The 18,733-nt window shown below is 52.5% G+C and overlaps 1 protein-coding gene and 1 non-coding gene across 4 annotated transcripts; both read right to left on the bottom strand.

Annotated features, from left to right (window-relative positions):
- Positions 1 to 707: 707 nt before the first annotated feature.
- On the bottom strand, positions 708 to 14,407 carry ACTA2 (actin alpha 2, smooth muscle). Of its 3 annotated transcripts, none has more exons than XM_031956989.1 (9): positions 14,275 to 14,407; positions 7,466 to 7,620; positions 5,966 to 6,094; positions 4,755 to 4,865; positions 3,338 to 3,422; positions 2,664 to 2,825; positions 2,083 to 2,274; positions 1,561 to 1,742; positions 708 to 966 (listed from the first exon to the last, which is right to left on the bottom strand). In XM_031956989.1, exons 2-9 carry the CDS (start codon positions 7,592 to 7,594, stop codon positions 823 to 825), a joined length of 1,134 nt encoding a protein of 377 aa, XP_031812849.1. In that variant the 5' UTR covers positions 7,595 to 7,620; positions 14,275 to 14,407; the 3' UTR covers positions 708 to 822. The 3 variants fall into 3 exon arrangements, with proteins under 3 accessions (XP_031812849.1, XP_031812848.1, XP_031812850.1); XM_031956988.1 differs by having other exon boundaries at positions 7,466 to 7,624; positions 14,275 to 14,380; XM_031956990.1 differs by lacking the exon at positions 14,275 to 14,407 and adding an exon at positions 10,464 to 10,818 and having other exon boundaries at positions 7,466 to 7,624.
- LOC111718902 lies at positions 3,693 to 3,799 on the bottom strand. Its single transcript, XR_002769283.1, has one exon. It is a non-coding gene; the product is annotated as a U6 spliceosomal RNA (small nuclear RNA).
- Positions 14,408 to 18,733: the final 4,326 nt, after the last annotated feature.

An 18,733-nucleotide genomic window follows, 5' to 3' on the forward strand; every position in this document is an offset into this window, starting at 1 on the left:
CACAAGGGGGCGCATCGACAGTGGTGACTGAGGCCAGGCTGGCAAGGAGCTAAGCTGCTCACTGTCAGCTTCCCACTCCCCCACAAAGGGGGCACTGACAGACTGCTGCCTGCTGCCAGCCTCCCACTGCCCCACAATGGAGCGCACTGACATACTGCTGCCTGCGGCCAGCCTCCCACCCCGCCACAAGGGGGCGCACCGACAGTGGTGACTGAGGCCAGGCTGGCAAGGAACTAAGCTGCTCGCTGCCAGCCTCCCACCCCCCCACAAGGGGGCGCACCGACAGACATGCTGCCTGCTGCCAGCCTCCCACCCCCCACAAGGGGGCGCACCAACAGACATGCTGCCTGCTGCCAGCCTCCCACCCCCCCACAAGGGGGCGCACCGACAGACATGCTGTCTGCTGCCAGCCGCACTGACAGACATGCTGCCTGCGGCCAGCCTCCCACCCCCCCACAAGGGGGCGCACTGACATACTGCTGCTCGCTAACAGCCTCCCACCCCCCCACAAGGGGGCGCACTGACAGACATGCTGCCTGCGGCCAGCCTCCCACCCCGCCACAAGGGGGCGCACTGACATACTGCTGCTCGCTAACAGCCTCCCACCCCCCCACAAGGGGGCGCACCGACATCATGGCCGGAGCCCAGGCTGGCAGGGAGCCCGGTGCCCACCCCCAGCCCCGCCCCTCAGGTTGACTTCAGCCGCCTGGGCGTCCAGTGAGAGCCTTTATTCAGAAGGTTGGGGGCGGACGCTGCAAGCGGGGAAGCCCGGCTGCGCTCCCAGCTGGGGGCAGAGGCCGGCCGGGCGCGCAGGGGACGGGCTTAGAAGCATTTGCGGTGGACGATGGAGGGGCCGGCCTCGTCGTACTCCTGCTTGCTGATCCACATCTGCTGGAAGGTGGAGAGCGAGGCCAGGATGGAGCCGCCGATCCACACCGAGTACTTGCGCTCCGGCGGGGCGATGATCTGGAAGGAGGGATGCAGGGAGAGCGTCAGGGATGGGCCCCAGGGCCGGGGGAGGCTCTGCTGGAATCGGACCGGCCCCCCCGCCCTGGGCCAAAGGAACCTCAGCTTCCTCATCTGTGAGCCCGTCTGGTTCTGGATCAGTGACTCATCCAGCCGGATGTTTTACAGATGAGGAAGCTGAGGAAGCTCCGCAGGCAGCGCGGGAGCCCCCAACTCCAATCCCGGGCTTCTTCCACCGGTCAGAGCTGGGGCGGCCGCTAAGCCGGCCCAGGGAAGGCTCCTTCAGGCATCTGTGGGCCACACACCGGCCCTTGTGGCCCGAGAGAAGAGCCCTGAGCCTTGCCCGAGGAACCGCCGAGCTTCTGGCCGCAGGCCCCTCCAGTACAGCGCCCTGGGGTGCCAGATTCATGGGCGACACCCGAGTCCCTTCCTCCCTCTCCGTAGGAGGCCGCCGGGGCTTCTGGGAATTTCCTTCCCTTCTGACATCAGGCCAAACCATTCAGGGTCACCTGGTGATGCTTGAGCTCCGCCGGGGTCAGATTTGGAAGAGTTGGGGCCTGGACGGGGCCTGGGGGGGGGGGGCCCTTCCCTTACCTTGATCTTCATGGTGCTGGGCGCCAGAGCGGTGATCTCCTTCTGCATGCGGTCAGCGATGCCCGGGTACATGGTGGTGCCCCCCGACAGGACGTTGTTAGCGTAGAGGTCCTTCCTGATGTCGATGTCACACTTCATGATGCTGTTGTAGGTTGTCTCGTGGATGCCCGCAGACTCCATCCCTGGCAGAAGGAAGCCACGGGGATACGTCAGCGAAGGGAGACATGAAAAACCATGGGTTGGAACAACAAACCTCACAGCCAGAGTGGGGTAACGGGTCTTTCCAAGTCCCAGAATCCTCTGAAAAGTGAGCGTGGTGGCCTTTGTGTGACTTAACCCACAAGCAAAGACCCTGCGCACCACAAAGCCCTCCAGAAATCAGTCCTGCTTCACCGGTCTCCCAGAGGCTCCTCACTTCACCATCATCACCCAAAGCAAGAATATTAGAGCAGAACAGAGAATAACATTGTGCCACCAGGTGCCAAGCACTGCACGAGCAGCCAAAGAACTGGCGGCTCTTACCGATGAAGGAGGGCTGGAAGAGCGTTTCCGGGCAGCGGAAGCGCTCGTTTCCAATGGTGATCACTTGGCCATCAGGCAGCTCGTAGCTCTTCTCGAGGGAGGAGGAGGAGGCGGCCGTGGCCATCTCGTTTTCAAAGTCCAGAGCCACGTAGCAGAGCTTCTCCTTGATGTCACGGACAATTTCCCGCTCGGCTGTCAACGAGAGTCAAGCCTCAACATCCCAGAGAGCGGACCCCGGGCTAGGGGGCCTGATGTCCTCCCTCCCCCGTACTTTGGTGGCACTCAGAAGTCAAGTACATGGGGGGGGTCCCTTCCTTCCCATAAAGAAGATGAACCTTGAAAGGGGGGATGACAGATATGGACACGGCATAGACTATCAGACTTAAAAGTTTAGATTAGTTTTGTTCAGTTGTTTTTCCCTCCCTCTTTCCTGATCATTTTTGGTTATAAAAAGGGCTGGGAGGGAGAGTAGCTCACAGACATATCGGGGGGATGAGACAGATGCAATAATAAAAGGTAGCAAAAAAACCACTGAATTTTTGTTTTAAAGCGGGGGAGGAGCAGAGGGCAGCAGCCCGTACCGGTAGTCACGAAGGAGTAGCCCCGCTCGGTCAGGATCTTCATGAGGTAGTCGGTGAGATCGCGGCCGGCCAGATCCAGACGCATGATGGCGTGGGGCAGAGCGTAGCCCTCGTAGATGGGCACGTTGTGGGTGACACCATCCCCAGAGTCCAGCACGATACCTGAGGGCACAGCCACAGAGAGGGGCATCATGGGAAAGGTTAATAGAGAAATCCCAGTCCCACCCCATCATTACTCAGGGGCTTATTTTCCAGGTAGATCTGGAGGGTAGAGATCAAGCTTATGTGACATGTTGTGAACAATTCCCCTATGTTTCCTTTAATTCTCCAAAGATCTCCGGTCAATATAGACAATTTATTAACTAACATAGACTGCAATCCCTCTACAACTTACAAACTGTCTTTCTGAATTTCTTTGCCCCCCCCCCAAAAAAAACAACAAAACTTCATCTGCTGCAGGCCCTTGCATGACACACTCAGAGGTGTTACCTGGGGCTGGTGGGACAGAGATGGCCTCTTTTGGTGGAGCCTCCAAGAGCCCAGCCTCCCCTCTAGGACACAATGGGTCATTGGACAGGTACATTATGGGAGGACCCCATGTGTGATTGCAGCCAAAAAAATAGTAACTGTCCTTTCTTTCAAACCGGGGTATTTGGTCATGCTTGGTCACCTACCAGTCGTACGTCCAGAGGCATAGAGGGACAGGACAGCTTGGATGGCCACATACATGGCTGGCACATTGAAAGTCTCAAACATTATCTGTTTTTAAAAAAAGTGCAAACCTTAGTATTATGGTCATTTTCATTAAAAATGTGTTTTTCAAGTGGACAGGAGTAATTTCATGAAAAATCCCAAATTTGACTCCTGGGAGCAAACTGAGAATGCCAGGGAAGGGTGGTTGTTTTATCTCTTTGCATTTATGAGGCACTTACTATTTGCTTTCAAGAAGTGTATTAAATACCTACTGTATTTCAGGCAGTGTGCCAAATACTGGAGTGGATTCCCACTATCATTGTTTTATTATTATTTTTTTTTATGGAATGCTTCACAAATTTGCATGTCATCCTTGTGCACGGGCCATGCTAATCTTCCCTGTATTGTTCCAATTTTAGTATATGTGCTGTTGAAGTGAACACCCTACTATTGTTAAAAGAAAACCCCATCACTCTCATTCTTAGTTCTGCAGCCAAGTGAAGAAAGGAGGAGCCAGGGGGCGCATTCCCTGGCCAGCCTGGGAGTAGAGCAGGTACTCTTAAGCCGAAGTGGCTTTGGAAGGGGTAAGACTGCAACCTGAGGCAGCAGACCACCCAGTGATGGCGACCAGCTTCCTGTGCTAAGAACTGGAAGTGGCCGCTAGTTTGGGGTAGGGGTTCAGGGTCAGCTGACAGCCTGTCTCTCTGCCCCTTCCTCCTAGATTCCCACTCTCTTATCTGCCCTGCCACAAGCCCCAGAATACAAGACACACACACACACTCACACACACACACTCACACTCTCACACACACTCACACTCAACACACATGCACATACTCACACTCGTATGCACACACACTCACAACACACTTGCATATACTCACACTCGTATGCACACACACACTCACACTCTCACACACACTCTCACAACACACTTGTACATACTCACACTTGTATGCACACACACTCACACTCTCACAACACACTTGCACATACTCACACTCGTATGCACACACACACACTCACACACACACTCACAACACACTTGCACATACTCACACTTGTATGCACACACACACACTCACTCTCACAACACACTTGCACATACTCACACTTGTATGCACACACTCACACACACTCACACTCACACACTCACACACACTCTCACAACACACATGCACATACTCACACTCGTATGCACACACACTCACACACACTCACACTCACACACACTCACAACACACTTGCACATACTCACACTTGTATGCACACACTCACACACTCACAACACACTTGCACATACTCACACTCGTATGCACACACACGCACACACACGCACACTCACACACACACGGATGAATGATGAGCCCCTCAGCAGGCTCCCAGGCTGTCCTGTACCTGAGTCATTTTCTCCCGATTGGCCTTGGGGTTGAGGGGGGCCTCAGTGAGCAGAGTAGGATGCTCTTCCGGGGCCACACGCAGCTCATTGTAGAAGGAATGGTGCCAGATCTGGCGGGAATCAAGGAAGAGAAAAGACACATCAGGAGTAATCTTCATCCTTATCATGGAAGAGCCTTCCCAGGTCCCTAGGGGGCAGTAAAGCACCTCACCCAATCATGGCATTAACATGGGGTTGCAAGACTTCCAGGCAACAACTCCGTGAAGAAAGTAGATAATGGAAACATTAACCCCACTTTATAAGTGATTCTGTGCCTTGTTTTCTATATTAAGTTCTCGGCTCTGTCTCTTCTTGTTACAAAGCGGTAGGCAGAAAAAGGTACACGTTGTCAGACATGGCCAGTGGGATTTATGTTTCAATCATGGAATATTGGAGGTGGGGGGAGTGAGTCCTTGGGACATCAGGGTCCCAAGGTATCAATCAAACATTAAAATAATCAGGCTGTAAAGTTCAGAGGCAGGAATTCTCTTCTTCTGATCCTATAGCACCTCCAGGAACCTCCATATAGCAAGTAATCAATCACCAGACACTTATTAAGCTTGTGCTCAGTGACAGGGACTGTGCAGGGCACTACGAAAAAAAGGCAAAGATAATTCAGTCCCTTCCTCCGAGAGCTGAGGATGCCCATATTCTGAAAGCGTTGAGATTGTCTCTTTGTGCACGTTCTCTCTGCAAGATAGCTTGCAGCCCATCTGGGGCCCAGCCTAGGAAACCCTCGTCTGTCCCCGAGACTGAATGTACCAAGTCCTCCCAACCCTCCATCAATGAATCTTAAATGAAAACTTGGAAGAACAGATGCAAGATAGGATGGAGTCATGTTCTAGGAGGGGAGATTTTTGTGCATTTAGATTTCTGTAAGTACGCCATGTCCTTCCCATCTCCAAGAGAATTCAAATTCCTCTAGAGTCTGTTTCATTTTTATTTTTGCGCCCCCAGGGCCTAGCTCCATGCCCGATTCTCATGAGCTCTTTAAACACACTCCTGAAATTGAGTGTGACAGACCTTGAGAAACATTTTTGAATAATTTCTCTATCAGCAAAAGTTAACTCAGGGACAGTCCAGGGACCAGCCAACCTCATGTCCTGGAGCTTGGAATCTTGGGCTAAAAATAAACAAACCTTATTACAAGGAGCTAAGCCCTTGATCATACCTTCTCCATGTCGTCCCAGTTTGTGATGATCCCGTGTTCTATCGGGTATTTCAGTGTCAAGATTCCTCTTTTGCTTTGTGCTTCGTCCCCTACGTAGCTGTCCTTTTGGCCCATGCCTACCATTACCCCCTGAAAAGGAGTAGAGAGGAAAAGTCATCATCATCTTATAAGACTTTCGAATGAAGCTTAAGGAAACAACACATGACCCTAGACACGCTTGTGGTTGTGCTCCAGTGGGCTGATGAGACGCAGATCTCCTGATTCGCCAATTACCCCAGTTTAAAGTGGAAACTTCAAAGAGGCAAGATTCAGCTTGTTTGGCTGAAGTCCGTTAGAACTATTCTACGCCATACTAGATAGACTTTGTGAACTGCTCTGATTAAAAAAACAAAAACATGCTTGCCATCTGGGGGAGGGGGTGGAGGGAGGGAGGGGAAAAATCAGAACAGAAGTGAGTGCAAGGGATAATGTTGTAAAAAATTACCCTGGCATGGGTTCTGTCAATAAAAAGTTATTTAAAAAAATAAAAAATAAAAATAAAATAAAAAAACAAAACAAACAAAAAAATGCCTCAGCTAATGGGCAACTTTCTGGTGAAGAGCATTTCTAAAAAAGATAAGACTTTGGATGACAGATAGAGTCGAGCTTTTCCAGCATGGTGAGATCTACCAGAAAAAGTGCTGTACTGGCAAGGCTTTTAAGAGTCTGACAACCCTTCAGTATCATACCAAGACATGGGTAAAATTTAGGAGCACTTAATCAAAAAGGGACAATTCTCTTCCTGGCTTCCCATTTTATCCTTCCCGTCAAAAACGAAACTACACTAGATGCAGTTATCCCTTGCTATTCCATGATAAAATTAGTTTTTAGACTAAGTTCTTCAGGGTAAGGAGAGTATCTTTCTGTGGCCAGAAAAGTGCCAAATAAATTAGCAGAATAAATACATGCTTTGGGTGGTGATGAAGATGGACAGCGTCAGAGAGTAAGGAGAGCATGGCATGAGCTACTCTAATTAATGCCTGGATAACCGGCATCTGCCAGGCACTGCCCTGGCTCAGCCGTGCCAGCTGTGCCCACATGGTGATCTAGAAAACCCAGCTAGGTTCCTCTAGGCACAAAGTTATAAAGCATCTGTGTATCACTATTGTATTTGGGATGCAGATGTTGAATACATTCACAAAATCATAGGCCCTCTGACTTGGAGGGGACCCAAAAACTAGCTGTTGTCCCTCTTTGTACCAGAATCCCCTCTACACCGTCTCTGATGAGTCATTGGCCAGCTCCTGCTCGAAGCCCTCCAGCGACAAGGAAGCCAGGTCCCACTGGTAGGGCCCCCCACATCCCCCTACCCCCCACCATTAGTCTGAACTCCGACTCTTTGAACCTTTCCATACATTCCATGTTTTGTCCCAGTTCTCTCTGGGGCAGAAGTCAGATTTCTGCTGTGATTCTACTGGAGTGCCTGACGCCCCCCACTGTCGCCAACAGGGCCTGGCTCACCTGGTGTCGGGGACGGCCCACGATGGAGGGGAAGACGGCTCTGGGGGCATCGTCGCCAGCAAAGCCTGCCTTGCAGAGCCCAGAGCCGTTGTCGCACACCAGGGCAGTGCTGTCCTCCTCTTCACACATCTTCTGGAGCTGCGGTCCTCACACACCTACCTGGGCCAAAAAGAAACCCTGCCCGTCTGGAACTGGCCACCTTGGAACAAGCGGCGTGCTGGACACCGGTCACTCAGGTGCCAGAGGCCCAGGGAGGCTCCGCATGGGAAGTCAGCTAGTGCAACTTATACAGGGTCTCACTGCTGCAGCTTGGGCACTGGCCAGCCAGCCTTTGTGTAAAGATCTCCTGTGAGGAAAGACCCCTGTTCTTCTGAAACCCCCCCACCACCACCCCACTGGGGGACTTAAGTCACTGACAGCCTCAGTTTCCTTATCTGAAAAATGGGGTTAAGGATACTTCCCTCCTAAAGATGTTGTGGGAAAAACCCTCTGTAAACTCTGAAGTGCTCTAAGAAGGACACACATAGTACTTACACTTACACACAATACTACTTTGAAAAGCACATGAATACAAATCCTGACTTTCTCTTTCACTGATTTTCTTTCTTTTAAAGAAATAGTTCAACAGAAGGAAAGGAAGGAAGGAAAGAAAGAAGGAAGGAAGGAAGGAAGGAAGGAAGGAAGGAAGGAAGGAAGGAAGGAAGGAAGGAAGGAAGGAAGGAAGGAACAAGGAAAAGAAAAAGACATAAAGGAGGGAGAGAAAAAGAGAGAGAGAGAGAGAGAGAAAATCTGTGTCTGAAAATCATTCAATATATAGAAGGTAGAAATAAATATTTATAAGAAGTCAATCATCAAAATCATTCCCTTCTAGACCCATGATTTCATTGATGTCTGGCACTTTCTTTAATGTGCGCAAACTTCCTCTTCCAGTGCAGGTCAGATCCTGTTCTGAGTCTCGGAGGCCTGCCTGGGCATTGTAAGGTCACATGGCCAGGATGTCACAGGTAGAATCTGGGCCCAGGTCATTCTGACACTTTTCTAGCCTTTCCATCTAATAACAAAGAAATCACTTGCTACCTTCACCGACTCAATTTAGCAAGAACAAAACCATTTCTAATTCATTTCAACCAGCATGATTAATCGGGGGAAATTCGAGGATGAAACCCGACCCAGCGCTTGGCCCCCAGGGTGCAGGCGTGTCAGGCAGCACAAGGCACTGCATGTGGCCCAAGGGTGTGGCTGGGGACCCGTTTCCTGGAATAGGCCAGATGGACGTTGGGCTCTGAAAGCTGAGGAAAGATGCTGGGAACACCAGCAGTGAAACTGTTTCAGAGAATGGCCCGACCAGGCCCTTCTGGAGAAGGGTTTTCTCATCTGAGCATCTGCAGCCCTTTCTCTCCAGCTGGAGCAATTCTCGGCGAGAGGGGTCGGGCCTTGGGAGTAGAAATCGTTTCATTTTCTGTGTCTCCCCTGCGACAAGCACAAAGTGGATGCTTAAATCCTCCGGCACTAAATAGCGGGCCTCCCACTGCCCTATGGCAGCTCAATAACATTTCAAAGGGCAGATGTGGAGGGTGGACGAGGTCAGGGCCAAAATGAACCCCAGCCCACTCCCCTCGATTTATAGATGAAGAAACCAAAATTTATCTTTGGTCACTCAGCAAGTTAGTAGCAGAACCACAGCTGGAACCAGTTCTTGACTTGCGGTCCGGGACCCCTTTCACAATCTTGAACCAAAAGATGCAGGCAACGTCTTCAAGGGGGAAAAAAGCCTTGCCTCCGGCACCGTGCCCTGGATCAAGAACTCAGCTTTGGTCAATCACAGAATCCCAGCTCAAGAGGCAGAAAGGGACCTCGGGGCCATGAATCCAAAAGGTGAGAGAATCGATGCTGAGAGAGGTGAGTTACTTTTTATTACACATTTAATTTTATTTTTATTTAATTAATTTAATGTATTAATGAATTTCATTGTATCTAATTTCGTTACATATTTAATACATAAATAATAGTGATTAATAGGGTGACAGGTGCTACAAGGAGGATTTGGACCCAAAGCCTCTGATTCCAGAGTCAATGGTCTTTTCACTCCTTGTATCTCTCTTTCAGTAGAACGGGTTATCGGCAGATAGGTTAAGGTGCTTGTGGGACTGGGAGAGCTCCAAGGCGTGGTCCCAGAGGGAGCCAGAAGCGGGGGACTCAGGAGTGCATAAAACGAGAATATATTTTCCCAACAATTCGATTAAAAGCAAGGTTAAGGAAAAGAAGGAAGGAGGGAGGGAGGGAGGGAGGGAAGGAAAGAAGAAAAAGCAAGACGAGGAGAAAGAAAAGGTGAAGAAGAGGGAGGAAAAAAGGAGTCCCAGGAGGAGATGGTCTTATCCACTCCGATAACTTCTGAGTACAAGTAAATGTCCAGCGCGTTCAGCGAACGCTCAGCATCCGCAGCATCGGGAGAGGTGCCGGGGAAGCCTCCAGAAGCTCCCTAATCTGCCCCGTCTCCAGCCCAACAGTCTCTGCCCGCTGCGAGCTCCCTGAGGGGGGCGGTGTTTCAGTGTCTCAGTGAGCGCTTTCGGATCCATTCGTGTTAATGAATTTTTACTGACTGACGTTTCCGGAGTCTTGGAGCTCTCGGAGCCCTTGGCGTCTGTTAGCTCGCTTGAGCCTCCGGGGTCCGGCTGGCTGAGACGAGTGGGGGACGCACTATTGCACCCATTTTACTGACCCGGAAAGTGAAGCTCGCGGTTTTCTGAGACTTGACCCGCATCCCGCCCTGCCCCCCCCCCCCCCCGAGAGCCAGTTCATAGAGAGATACGCCAGCTCCTGAGCGCTCAGGAGGTTTCAGGCCCGCCTGTAACCTTAGAGCATCGCGTGCAGGAAAAGTCCGGCGCTTTCACCAAGTTCCTAAGAACTCTTTACACCTTGGCCCCTCCCCCACCACGTTCTCTTCCTACCGCCCCTCCCCCCCGGAGGCTACCAGGGATGTGTAGCAACTGTCTTTTACCGAAACGCATGAAATGACGTCGTTAAGAGGGAAGACGCTCTTCCAGGCTTCGTTTCATGACTGGCGTTTCCTCTCTTGCTTAAGTCTAGACAGGCAAGCAGTGACTCCGGCCCCGATTGGCGGCATCCCCCGGGTTTAAACGTTCGCTCTCTGATTGGTCAATTCAGCGGCCCCGCCCCGCCCCGTCTCCTCCCAGAGCGCCTCCGCAGCGGAGAGGCCGGTGCTGCTGAGGACGGAGCTACGGGGCACGCGCGGGATGAGATTCCCGGCTTCGGAAAGTAGCGGAATCAGCCCGGATTCCACGGCAGGGGACGCCGCTCGCCTCCCCCCCCATTTACATACTCACACATTCACACTCACATACACACACACTCTCACACGCTCACACACTCACTCACACACACACACTTTCACACGCTCACACACTCACACACTCACTCACACACACACTTTCACACGCTCACACACTCACTCACATACACACACACACTCACACGCTCACACACACTCTCACACTCACACACACTTTCACACGCTCACACACTCTCTCACATACACACACACGCACACACACTTTCACACGCTCACACACACGCTCTCACACACTCACACATACACACACACTCACACTTTCACACACTCACACGCTCACACGCGCTCACACATACACACACACTTTCACACGCTCACACACTCACACGCTCACACACGCTCTCACACACTCACACACATTCACACACACACACGCTCTCACACTCACACACGCTCTCACACACTCACACGCTCACACACTCACACACGCTCTCACACACTCACACACATTCACACACACGAAGACGGAGCCGGCTCCAGTCCGTGGGGAATCACGGGGCCGGTCCCGGTTCCCGGGCGGCCTTGGCCCTCCGCTGACCTGACCTTTTGCCGAGTTCTTTATCCTTCTCCCTGTACAATGTCTGGGCCAGAGGTGGCTCCTTGCGGGGGGGGGGGGGGGGGGGGGGGGTCTTTTCCGAGAGCAGGAAGGCGAGGACAGCCGTGCACCGGCGCTTTGAGCCCCTTAGGAAGGAGGCCGCCTCGCGCCGCGGGGAGTGAGCACTTTCCCTGCGCAGAGCTCAGGGCGGCCCGGTGCTCGCCACCAGCCTTCGCCCCCCGGGAGCCGGGCTACACTGAGGCCGCGAGATTTGCCCACAGTCCCGGGCTGGCGGGGCCCGGCGCCCCCTCCCCCGGGACCCCCCCCAGCCCTGCCCGCGAGCCCGCGCGGGACCCCGGAGGCTGCCTCCGAGTTTGCCGCAGGATGGGGGAGAGGCCCGAGGGAGGAAAAGCCCTCCCCAAAGGCTCGGGGGCCGGGGGCTCCTCCGGGAGGCGGCTCGGGCCGTGAGGCCCTCGGAGCCAGAGCTGGCGCCTCCAGCGGGCCTCGGGCCCCGCGCCCCGGGACCCTGGGCGGGCCGCTCCGTCCGGCTCAGCTTCTTCACGTGCCCAGTCAGAGCGGGAGCCCCCCCCCCCCCAGGGTCTCCGCGGAGACGGGGGCGCGTGAGCTAAACTCTCCCTCGTTTCCGACAAACCCAAGGGGGGGGGCGCGCGCGGGGCGGGGGGGGAGGGGCCACCTGACCGAGCAGGGGCGGGTTTGGGACGAGCCGCTTCCTAATTAGGCAATGCGCGCTGAAATCGCTGATTTTGGAGCCGAGCTCCAGGTCGGGGAGGGGCTGCCTGACCATGGGAGTCCGGCTGGGCCAGAAAGCCGAGGGAGGGGCGGGGAGGGGCTGGGGAGGGAATGAGAGGAGAGGGGACCGAGGGGAGGGAGCGAGGGAGGGGCTGAGGGAGGGGAATGAGGGGAGAGGGGGGACCGAGGGAGGGGAGCGAGGGAGGGGAGCGAGGGAGGGGGCTGAGGGGAGGGAATGAGGGGAGAGGGGGGACTGAGGGAGGGGAGGAGGGGAGGGGCTGAGGGGAGGGAGGCGAGGGAGGGAATGAGGGGAGAGGGGGACGAGGGGAGGGAGCGAGGGAGGGGAGCGAGGGAGGGGCGGGAGGGGGGGAGGGGAATGAGGGGAGAGGGCGGGACCGAGGGGAGAGGGAGAGGGGAGGAGAGCGAGGGGAGGGGGCCGGGGGGAGGGGGCTGGGGGGGGAACGAGGGGAGGGGGTGGGGAAGGCGGGGAGGAGGGGAGGGAGTGCTGCCTGTGGCCCCAGGCTTGCCAGGCTCCAAAAGCAGGCCATATTTAGGCATGAAGAATGAAAAGGGAAGAACACATTGAGTGGAGAAGGGTCCGTCTGACTTCCCGCTCACTGCCCAGCAGGCGCAGCCCGCCGGGAGCCCGGGTCCGAGAGCAGGAGCCCCGGGTCCGGGAGCAGGAGCCCGGCCGGCCCCCGCCCCAGGCTGGCTCCCCAGGGCGCGCCCCCGAGGGAGAGCTAGTCCGCCCCCTTCCCGCGGGTGAGCGCCGCCCGTGCGCAGGACTCCGGCGCTGGCCCCCGGCGCCCGCCGGCCGCCCCCCTCCTCAGGCAGGGGCTGGCCTCACCCGCCCGCCCCCGGTGACCGAGCTGGCAGAAACAGCGCCGGCCCGACCCCCTCTGCTCGGGGATGGAGAAACTGAGTCAGGGACGCAAAGCGAGGTGGGAGCAGCGTCCGAGCTGGGCCTCCCGCCCGGGCCTTAGAGCTCCCCAAAGCCAGGGCCAAGAGCTTAATGCTCTCCCCCCTGCACGGGGGCTTGCACACACTCAATGCGTGCAGCAGGCAGAGCTTTACAGAGGAGGAAACTGAGTCCCAGAGAGCGTAAGTCACCCACGTGGCAGAGAGAGAAGCAGAAGCCCCCTCTGCCTGGATGCTCCGCACCCAAGGGCCCCCCCCACCTGGATGCTCCGCACCCATCCCCCCGCACCTGGATGCTCCGCACCCATCCCCCACCTGGATGCTCTGCACCCAAGGGCCTCCTCACCTGGATGCTCCGCACCCATTCCCCTGCACCTGATGCTCCGCACCCAGTCCCTCCTTCCCGCACCTGGATGCTCTGCACCCATCCCCCGCACCTGGATGCTCCGCACCCATCCCCCCCCCCACCTGGATGCTCCGCACCCAGGGCCTCCCCGCACCTGACAGTGTCCGCAACCTCCGGGCCGGGCTTTACGGTTTGCAAGGCGCCTAGAATGCATGACCTCATCTGAGGCTGCTCGGGCCGGGAGGGGCTGAGACTTTGGCTGTTAAGATTCCGCTTTGCAAAGAGGGGACCCCAGCGTCCTCCTCAGCCCACTTGCCTCAGGTGCCAGGCAGTGTCCCGGGCGGAATCCGCACCCGGGTCTCCCTGATGCCGGCTCTAAGCACCAGCCGACACTCCCTCACTGATCCCTGCCCGATGAAAGCATGACAGGTCTCAGCCCACAGCGTAACAGAGCCGGGGACCCAGGCCCCTCATTTCCCCAAAGCCAGCCCGGAGGAAGCTTCCTCCGCCAAATCCGAGCTGCCGATGAGCCGGAAGCAGCGGGGGCTTCCCTGGACCCCTCTGCCTGCCGCCAAACGGCTGGCTGCGCCCTCGAGGGCTTTGGTCCCGGCTCCGGGCGCGCCCTGGCTGCGACGGCTGAGGGGAGCCGGGCCCACCTCCCCCGGGGCTGGTTCCGTCTCCCTGTCCCTGACTCCCTGCCCCAGCCCATCCCTGGCAGCGCAGCCAGACGGGGCTTAAATCCCCGAGCCTGCCAGACTGCTCCACATGGCATTAATTTCCCCAGTGGAAGCGGATCCTTTGGGTTGTCTCCCCACGAAGCCCTGCCCCGCCCCGGCCCGGCCCTGGGGCCCCTGACTCTCCCAGAGCCCCTCGGGGCTGATCCCACTCACCCTGACTAAGCTTGGCTGCGGGCTGGGCTGCTCCTCAGGGAGGGTGTCTGTCCCGGGAAGCTGGAGCTCTTAGGTTATATAGCCCCTCGGCCGTTCCCCTCCCACTGGCTTCCCAAACATGGAACAGAGACGGGCTTGAGCCTCGTCTCTCAGGCGAACACGGCCATATAGGGACCTCAGAACAAACCCTCTCCTCTGGGTGGCCACGGCCCGCTCTCTGCTGCTGCTGCGTCCTGCTGCATCCTGCTGCCCCGCTGCAGCCTGGGAGCCCACCCAGAGGGGGCCGTGGGCGCGGAGGGGGAGAGACCCCGAATGGGCCCCAGGTCCGGGGCTGGGAGAGCCCGGCAAAGCGCCCCTGAAATGTGGGAGCCTTAAAGTCTAAGGCTGGGAGGGTCCCCCATCCCTGCATGTCACAGATGAGGGGAGCGGGGCTCAGAGAAGGCAAAGGCTGGGCCAAAGTCCCGAAGGCAGCCAGCATGTGAACCACAGTGAGCCGGGGAGAGTCCTGGGTAACTAAGCTAGAGCCAGGTCGGGAACCACTGGAGCAACCGAGGAAGAGGGGGCTGGGGGACCTGAAACAGGGGAGATGTGCATTGAAGGGAAATTCCCCCAGCGTGTCCTCAGGGTGGATTTCAGCATTATATTAGGTAGCAGAGTCCTGATTCCAACCTACCCTTGGCCTCCAGTGCCTTCTACCCCCCTCATCTATCTTCAGGGACCAGAGGCTTTGTGCAGCCCCCCTACTACTGAAAGGGGACAGCTGCTGCTTGGTAAAAATAAGCATTTATCTATTATTTTAAAGTCTGGAAATTGGTTTATATATGTTATCTCATTTGATTGTGAAAATGAAACCTGGAAACAATTACTATTATTATCCCCATTTTATAGGTAGGGAAACTGAGCCTGAGAGAAGTGACTCGTCCAGGGTCATATAAGCCAAAAGCTCTGTACTCTAGTCTCAGTTACTTCACCCTCCCCACGCCTGCCCCTAACCCTTGTGACAAGGTCTATTCACTAAATCACCTAGCTTCCATTAGGTTTATTTTAATTTTTTTCATTTTACATGCATATTTATTACAATTACATATATTTATAAATATGTATATACATATATAAGCATATGTATGTAACTATAACCCACATGTATACAAATATTTATAATTACATAGACTATATACACTTGGATTTTTTAAAAGTTTATTTTATTTTTATATGAATAATTTTCAACCTTCACCCTTATAAAATCTTGTGCTCTAAATTTTTCCCTCCCTTTCCCCCACCCTCTCCTAGCCAACATGTAATCCAATGTATGTTAAATATGTGCAATTCTTCTATACATATTTCCACAATTCTCTTGCTGCACAAGAAAAAGCAGATCAGAAAGGGAAAAAATGAGAAAGAAAACAAGGTGCAAGCAAAAATCAGCAAAAAGAGTGAGAATGCTGTGTTGTGCTCCACCCTCAGTCCCCACAGTCTCTCTCTGGGAGCAGGTGCTCTCTCCATCACAAGATCATCGGAACTGGTCTGAAGCATCCCGTTGTTGCAAAGAGTCCGGGCCATCAGAGTCGATCATCTCATAATCTTGTTGCCGTGTTCCATGATGCCCTGGTTCTGCTCATTTCACTCAGCATCAGTTCATTCCATTAACAGCACTTCACTTCCTGGCAAGATGCTAGAAAATATGAATGATTGATTAATGGAAGGAGCGGGTAGTGAATGTCTAGAGAAGGCAGCAAAGACCCCAGCTGTGCTTCCTTCCAACAGATGCGACTCATTTCATTTTGATTTCGGTTTGAGCCAAGCCCTTGCCAAAATCTTTGCTGATGTTCTTGTGGAAAAGATGGGGAGAGATGGGCCAGATGGCAGGAAGTCAGACCTTTTCAGCACTGGCTGGATGGCCGTGTCCACAAAGCCTGGAAAGAGGTCTCCCATGGTGCCCCAGGGATCTGTTGGCTCTTGGCCGTTTTATCCCATAGTGCTTCAGATGAGACTCCGATGGTCCGTTTATCAAATTTGCAAGTGGTCCAAAGGTGGGAGGGATGGTAAATAGAGCCAGGTCAGGGTTCAAAAAATCTTGACAGGAAGACACTGGGTTACAGTGAATACAACAAAGCTTAATACTGGTAGATTTAAGATTTTAGTATTAGATTCAAAAAAGCACCTTCACAAGTACTAAAGCAGGGAGACAGAGTTAATTAAGCAGAAGAGATGGGGGAGGGAGAACCCAGATTATTCAATCTATAATAACAGCTAGCATTTGCAAAATGCCTTAAGTCTTACAAAATGTTTTATGCATCTCCTCTCATTTGATTCTCGTGTTAGTTAACCTTTCAGGAGAGGTGCTATTATTATCTCCATTTTACAGGTGAGGAAACTGAGTCACAGAGAGGTTACACAGCTTGGCCAGAATCACACAGCTGCTGAGGGACTGAGGGAATATGTGCCTTGAAGGATTCGTGACAAGTAAAACCAGTTTTCTACCCAGCACACTGACCTGACTGCCTGCTTCAAAGGAAATAATGGCTTACGGGAGCAGTAGCTTGTCACCGTTCTTCTCCAGTGGTCCTCAAACTTTTGTCCTCAATATCTTTATCCTATTAAAAATGATCGAGGATTTGTCCAAAGAGTTTTTGTTTATGTGGTTTATAGTTATAGATATTGATCACATTAAATATAATAATAAAATTATTATAATTGCTATTTTCCATTCTCTATGCACTTTGTCATTATAATTAAAAATAATAATAAAAACTAATTATGAATTTGTAGACTCTCGGAAAGGATTTCAGAGATTCCCAGGATGCTCTGGACCAGACTTTGAAAACCATCTAGGCTCACACTATTCAACGACTCTCCAAAATCTCTTTTTACTGGTAAGAGCCTTTGGTCGGCCTCTCGCCATCCTGGAGCTGGTTGGTCATTTTGAGCCTCCTCTTCTTCCAGACTCCCTTTCTGAGTCTCTTTCAGTGAATCCCGTTGAGACAAAAACTCATTTCCTATTGAATTATTTCCTGGAGTGTAATTTGAGCCATATCTCATTATGGCAGTAATGGAGATCGGGGGCACCCAAAGCAGTGGAACTGAGCCGCTTTGATTAGCTCATGTTTTAATCAGCACTGCCTAGAGCATGGATGTGATCCCATCTCCTCAGTGCCATCTGCATTCACGCATATAAGTAGATGCTCCTGTGCATTTAGGTTGATGGTACAATGAATAACTGTACCCAGAGACTATTTCGCCACCTCATGGAAATAACCGTGGCCGTTCTAATGCAATTGCACAATGTATCTAATGTAACAGCTCCCTACTACATGGCAGTCAGGGGTTTAGACCTATATGAATAAGAGGAGAGAAAAGCTATACACAGAGAACACGAGATGATTTGGAAGGGAAAAAACTGGAAAAAGAATAAAAGGAACTAAATATGAAAAACAAACATGGATAAGAATGGGCAGCTATCCCATGCACGTGTGTTGAACACGGCAGAATTGAACACAGGAACCGGCCTACAGGACATCAAGAATGAGAAGAAAGATTGAACTGCAAAGTTTCCGTAACTCAAAGACAATTTTGATGAAACTCTTAATACATAAAGTAAGATGAAAAAATTTTAACCCCCCAAAATAAAGTCCTAAATAATAAACAAAATTATCAAAACTTAGGGTTTGTTCTTCTCTAAAAATGTCTTCTTTAACTTGCTCATTTTTCATTTGTCTGTGGGGATTATCACACCAGTGAGGATCCCAGCTAAAATAACCTATTTTCTCATTTCTTACCAAAAAACTAGCATATTAAATTTGCACAATAAATCATGCTTGACATGATCTGGAATTAGATTATAAAGTTCTTCTGGACAGAAACTGTCTTTTGCTTCTTTTTGTAGCCCCAGCAATTAACACAGTGCGTGGTATGTAATGGGACTTTAATATTTAATAAATATTTATTGACTGATGGATCGAAATGACAAAGTGCATAGAGAATGCAAAATAGCAAAGAGCTTGGAGACCCTGGGCAAGACAGACAGTTTCTCGGAGCTCTGAACAACTCTTTAACTCCCTGAGTTGCAGAGAAACTGCCAACCTGCACTGATGAAAGCAGTTTACTCCTCCGGGAGTTCCTTATAGACAGGCCCGCTCCCTGTCTACAGAAATCAATGAGGTTCTGAACACTTTTTGACCCTCATTTGCGCACCCTTCCGGTGGATGGTCTTTTAGATTGTTGAAAGAAACATTTGGTTTTAGTTTCTATGATGGTTTTCTTTACTTTTCAAGGAGAAAGAGAAGGGAACAAGTATTTATTAAGTTTTTACTCTGTGCCAGGCAAGATATATATGTATATGTTTATAAAGAAATATATGCATATCTTTAAGGGCAGCTAAGTGCCACAGTAGAGGAAATACTGGGTCCAGAATCAGGAAGGCCTGAGTTCAAATCTGACTTCAAATCTTTATTAGTGTGAC

This window comes from Sarcophilus harrisii, chromosome 2 (genome assembly GCF_902635505.1).
Source record: "Sarcophilus harrisii chromosome 2, mSarHar1.11, whole genome shotgun sequence".
Classification (NCBI taxonomy): Eukaryota; Metazoa; Chordata; class Mammalia; order Dasyuromorphia; family Dasyuridae; genus Sarcophilus; species Sarcophilus harrisii.